This window comes from Schistocerca piceifrons, chromosome 2, assembly GCF_021461385.2.
Source record: "Schistocerca piceifrons isolate TAMUIC-IGC-003096 chromosome 2, iqSchPice1.1, whole genome shotgun sequence".
Lineage (NCBI taxonomy): Eukaryota > Metazoa > Arthropoda > Insecta > Orthoptera > Acrididae > Schistocerca > Schistocerca piceifrons.
The window spans coordinates 604,626,938-604,632,937 of NC_060139.1; the positions used below are offsets into that span (position 1 = coordinate 604,626,938).

The window sequence follows — 6,000 nt, forward strand, 5'->3', positions numbered from 1 at the left end:
CAGCGGAGACTAGGAGGGAAGGAAAATAAACTAGGAAAGTGGTAGAAGAGACAAAGGAAGAGGCTAGGGAAGTGGAGGAGGAAGCAGAAAGGACGAGAAGAAAAATGAAGCAAGGTTAGAAGGTTCAAATGGCTCTGAGCACTATGGGACTTAACTGCTGTGGTCATCAGTCCCCTAGAACTTAGAACTACTTAAACCTAACTAACCTAAGGACATCACACACATCCATGCCCGAGGCAGGATTCGAACCTGCGACCGTAGCGGTCGCACGGTTCCAGACTGTAGCGCCTAGAACCGCTCGGTCACTCCGGCGGGCAAGGTTAGAATGTATAAGTAAATAAGTCATAGAAAAAGTTAGGGTATTTAGAAAGTAATTTAGGGAAAAATAAGAACTAGCATTAGCAGAAACGAAACAAGACAGGAAAGTAGCGAAGGAAGCAAAGGCTGAAGCTACATAGAGCAGGAAAGAATCGCAAGCGGCTAAAATGATAGCTATGGAGGTAAAAAAAAGGTGGAGGAAGAAATTTGATAGATTAGAACAACCTCCAGTCATGGAACGAGACCTTGAGAATATTAGCGATAAGCAGGAGGTGCAAGAGGAACGTACAGGCAGGAAAGAAGGTCGTGATTTTTATTGATTGCTTTACGTGTGCGGTGGCTCACTTGGTAGTACGAGCATTAAAAGCACGTTGACTGTGTGCGCAGGGTGAGGCCGTATGCGGGGCGCTGTACAGCTGCGGCTGGATGGAGGCGCCCGCCTGCTTCAGGCGCGCCATGAGGATCGTCATGTGCTGCGCGCAGCGGCCGCTCTCCCTCACCGCGGGCCGAGTGTACGCCATCAACAGGGCCACATTCATCTCCGTGAGTACCACTCCACTCTTTGGTAGGGCTCTGGCTGTCAGGTACAAGGTGTTCAGCCACGACAGTCTGGTACTGCCAATACCGGGGAGGCTGCTTCCTATCGGCAGGTGCTAGAGGTGACAGAAGTAGGAACGGCCTTCGAAAGGAGCCTAAGAAAATCGTTCAGACAGTGAATCACCTGATACCACCCGTCTGCTTTAAACCGTGATGTAGTTACATCAACTGCCACATTATGCACCATTCAGGTATCATCATTTTGCATTTGATTTCGAACTTCTTATTACTTCATTAGTAAAGGACAGTGTTATCTGCAAACATTTTAACAGAGCTGCTCAAATTGTCTTGCAAAATTCTTATGCAGAGTGTAACGGGTATATATGCAGATATTTTTATATAAGGAGCCTTAATATGTACATACATCAATGTCTTTGTTGCTTTTGCTCTGCGACGAATAGCCTTCCCACAAAACCTCATAATTCTTACGTTTTGATATTGTCTGCATGGTCGTACTGCACCACGCCTCTCAGTATAGATTAACCGTTTTGTGTCCACACATCCACACTTCAACACCTGACCTCCTGCCCAGGGAAAATTAAGTATTAATGGTTTGCTCTTGCGACATGTACTGACCAACCTAAAAACATATGTATAGCTACTAATGGCTATAATTAATAGTATGAAAATGTCTTAAATATTGATGCGATGTTGTTCAGTACACTGTAATCATTCACCACTGGAAATATCACTACCTGTACGCATTACACCCTGCTGCTGTTGTTGACTTCAGTCCGAAAACTGGTTTGATGCAGCTCTCTATGCAACTCTATACTGTGTGAGCCTCTCCATCTCTAAATAACTATTATAACCTACATACTTCTGACTCTGCTTAGTTTATTCATCTCTAGGTCTCGCTCTATGGTTTTTATCCCACCAAATTTCCCTCCACCACCAAACTGATGATCCCTTGACGTCTCAGAATGCGTCCTATCAACCGACCCCTTCTTGGTCAAGTTTTGCCACAAATTTTTGTCTCCCGAATTCTATTCAGTACCTCCGCATTAGTTACGTAATCGACCCGTCCAATCTTCAACTTTATTCTGTAGCACCACATTTCAAAAGCTTCTATCTTCTTTTGTCTAAACTGTCTATCGGCCATGTTTCACTTGCTCACTGTGCTGGGTAATAGCCAGTCAAAGAAATTTTAGGGAAATGGTTTAAAAAATTTATTTCAAAGACTCCAGTCAAATCATTACAAGTTTTCTCCCAGAGCAACTTCCGCTGTGCCTAGTGACACAAGTTGCCTGCTTTTCAGAACCCAGGCAGTACTGCACAGCTAAAGCTACTGACGAGAGATGTCCTGAGCTCCCTGCTGAAATTGCTAGCGAATTCACGCCATTGCTTTTAGCCAATAGCATGTGTGGGATACAGGTCACACGTGTAGACGCTGGAGGATTCTGCGGAGCAGAACACGGTTGCTTCGTTCTCTTGATATCCAGACATCGACTAGTACAGACGTTATTCTGGGGAGGCAGAGCCGCCAGCTCTAAGCCGTGTGGCCGGCCACCAACATAACATGAACCACCACCCCTTCCGGTGCTCACCTATTTAGTTGTTCGCCCTCCTAGAGTGGCCTACAACCGGTAACGTCCTCCCTAGGCGCGACCCTCGTGTTCAGTACAGCAAAATATATTCTCTTTTTTGACGAAGTTTCCTGTTTTGTCATTTAACGTCCGCCCGGGATGCCCACTCACAAGTCCTGCCACTCGACCTCCTGTACATTGTTGTCATAAGCCGGATGAAACAACCCTCCTCCCTCTCCCTGCACATGTACATTGGTGAGAGAAACGCGATTCGTTCCCACCGTTCGATCCCTTTTACTGTTGGTCATATTTGACGTTGTGTGGTCGGTCAGTATTCGCTACTGTTTGCTGCGAGCCGAGCTTGGTTGCTGCAGCGCGTCGGCCATGATGCCGCTCCAGACGATATGTCCGCACATGTCAGCCCCCAGGGCGTAGTCCAGTGCTGCCTGCCGCTCTAACACGTGCACACTGACAACAGCGAGTCGCGCCTCTCAGCACTCAGCACAAGCCGGCCGCATTAGACAGTCGTAGCTGGCGCAGCTTCTCAGTCGCTGCCAGCTTACACTGAGCCGGGCGCCGAGTTAGGAAGAAACTGCATGATGCGTCCGTGCCGCTGAGGCTCACGGAGCGCACGGGAGCGCCGCCCACTGTCTGCGCCGCTTCCCTGCCACTGCATCGCCCACTGAAGCCGCCCGTTGGCTGACTGCAGCGTGGCGGGTCAAGAACCATTGCCTCCACGCATCGGGCGAGATGTCTGCGTCGCGGACCATTTTGCCGCTGGTGTTGCTCACTAGCTACGTGACCCACCTGCCACCGAGCCGCCCCACGTTCGCCACCAGTCAACCCCTCGCTGCCATCTGCGGAAGGGTCCTGGCCTCAACGCCCGGGTCTCGTACTTTCGCCGCCGTGCAGCCAGCCGCCGCGACGCCAATGCCGCAGCTACGCGGGTACCGCGTGCGTACGGCCCTGGCGCGTTGGCCTCAGCCGCCGCCACCGCCGCCGATGCACACTGTGCGTCGCGACGCGTAGAAGTTTGTAAGTGTTGTGATGTACTGAGGCACCACAGAGAACAACGCAGTGAGCGAATAGGGATTCTCAAGCAATAAATTATAGTATAAATTTTGATATTATATATAGTTATTGCCTTTAGAGTTTTGACGTGTCTTTACTTACAAGAACGATTCAAACTTTAAATTTTTGTGAGTGCAGTTATCGGGAGGGACGTTGAATCTATAATTGTTGCTAGATAAGCACTTCAGATGTATGTTGTTTGGATAGTTAATGCCTGTGTAATTTAAACTCATAATCCCGTTGAGCCTGTGGACTGCAGTGAATTTCTTATCTTTGATTTAAATTCTGTTCTCGTAGAAGTATTGCGTGGTTAGTTGTTGAGATGAGAAGTTTCATGGCGTATATTTCTGAGAACTTTCAATTAATCTCCACGGATTTGTAATTGTAACGTATGTTCAGCAACGATAGAAGCTCCCAGCCGTTCATGCCATTTTATTCCTTTTAGTTTTCGCGTCATAATTCCATTCTTTTTTCTTTCATCTTCCCTCTAAGCATAATTTCTGTGCCCCTGATGAAAGTAGGTCCCTACTCCTTGCTCTATAGACGTGAGCGCTTCAAGGGTTCTGCAACCCCCTGTGCCTCCATACCGCGTCTGCAAGATTTCCGAAGTCGTTGGCGCAATAAATCGTTGTACTTTGATGGAAGTGTGTTTTTATTGCAAGACCAGGCCAGATGCTAAATCTTCTTTCTCGTCTCTCTACATGCTCTTTCACGATCTGTTATTGTTTTTCCGTCCATGCCTTCCGTTTCTCGTAACGGGCAGTTGCTAAAATTGGTTAAGCCAATGCACGAAGCTAAGATGTATAAACCTATGAACCGTAATAAGAGTTATAATGAATGTTGAAAGAGACCTGATCTTTTGTACGCCTGTAAGTTATTAAGTAAAGATACGACGACTTTCGGCTATTATCCCCCAGAGGGGAGAGGAGTATTTTTGATGTGAAGAGATGTATGAGGTTGTTTTTTAAAGGTTGTCTGCGAGCAGCAAGAGGTCCTGTGGTTGATGTGGTTGTAGGTAATTATGTGCAGAGAAGAGTTCCTATCAGTTGTTTTAAGTTATGTTATTTCTGTTGTATAGATAATGTTTTATCATGGAAGCTGAGATGGATACAATGAAAGCTAATTATGTTGCTAACTGTATGAGACAAGACGACTGAGTGACGATATAAGATCTATTTGTTGCTGTCGCCCCCAGAGGTCAGAGTAGAACAGTGAACCATGCTTAATTTTACCATGCAGCTAGTTTCCAGTCGAGACAATGTGTTTCCGAAATCTTTTAAAATGCAGCGTCATGTTACCAGTCAAAGAATACTGTAAGCGGAGATCACATTATATGAACACGTGGACCGCTACAGCTGTCGCGTGCGATAAGCCAGCCACGTAAACACGTTACGATTTCTCTCCCACATCTTCGTCTTGTCTGTCGTAATTAAATCCAATTTTCATATATTCTTATGATTTATAAGTCATTTATGGCATAGGTTTTGAGTGACAATGTACTGAGAGCATTATAATGTGTATAAATTTTAAATGGTTGCAAACGTTAATAGTTAATAATGGTCCATGTGCATACCTATTTGTACTTTGTGGGGAGCTTAGATATTTCTAAAGATTCTCGTCTGCTGTATAGATCTATGTAATTTGATTATATGAAGAAATTATGCAGCTTTTTTGTAGATGTTTTATATACTCTATTTCATTCGTAAATCTCTTTTGTTGACAAGCATTTTGTTTCGAAATAATGCATTAAGTTTACCTTATTAAAGATTTTCCGTAATGCTACTTTTTACAAGCCTGCTTTGTTGAGTGTTTCGTTTTGTTGCTAAACAAAGAATGTTCAGCCCCTCTTTTCGGTGTCCATTCTGTTTGTCTTTTACTGTTCAATAGATTGTGCTAAGAATTTTCATCTAGCTTTCGTAACTAATGTTTTACTGCTTTGCAGGTAAGCTAATTCCACTGACGCTTCAGAAGCTCCGTTATTTTCTTTCAGGGCGCCACTCATAAGGGTTAATAGTAACTGCATGTATTTAATTCTCATGTCCGCCGAAATGACCGTTTCCCTACAGTCTCTCTTTATAAAACTGTCCTAACCTTTGTCCAGTGAAGTTAAAATTTGATTTTCTCTTACGTACGTGTTTTACACGGTATGAAGTGCTGCAGTGCTCTATCACACTCCAACACCTACGCATCAAAATTTTCGTCGTGTTGAGGTGACTCTATTGTAGTTCTTATACAGACGAATAGCTAAAACGACTGGCCAGCGTTTTTTTAATTCTGTGTTTGCTGAAATTCAACACTGAGATTCTCTGAGAGATGCACTCTATCACCTGTTTCTGTTTCAAACCTAAAACAGGTACTGTCCTGACGGTCCGAGCTAACCCTTCTTGACCTTTCTTTTTATCACATAAAAGTTAAGATCCTTTCATGTACAAATATAAAAAATGTAAAGTCAGACGAAAGCTGACAAGACACATTTCATTCTTGAACT

The 6,000-nt window shown here is 44.8% G+C and overlaps 1 protein-coding gene across 1 annotated transcript in view; it reads left to right on the forward strand.

Annotated features, from left to right (window-relative positions):
* LOC124775648 (odorant receptor 7a-like) overlaps window positions 1–2,899 on the forward strand; it is a 38,191-nt gene extending 35,292 nt beyond the window's left edge. Inside the window, exons 3-4 of the mRNA XM_047250476.1 lie at window positions 706–861; window positions 2,816–2,899. Coding sequence (XP_047106432.1) covers window positions 706–861; window positions 2,816–2,899 — 240 coding nt within the window. The remainder of the gene's footprint in view (window positions 1–705; window positions 862–2,815) is intronic.
* The last annotated feature ends 3,101 nt before the right edge of the window (window positions 2,900–6,000 follow it).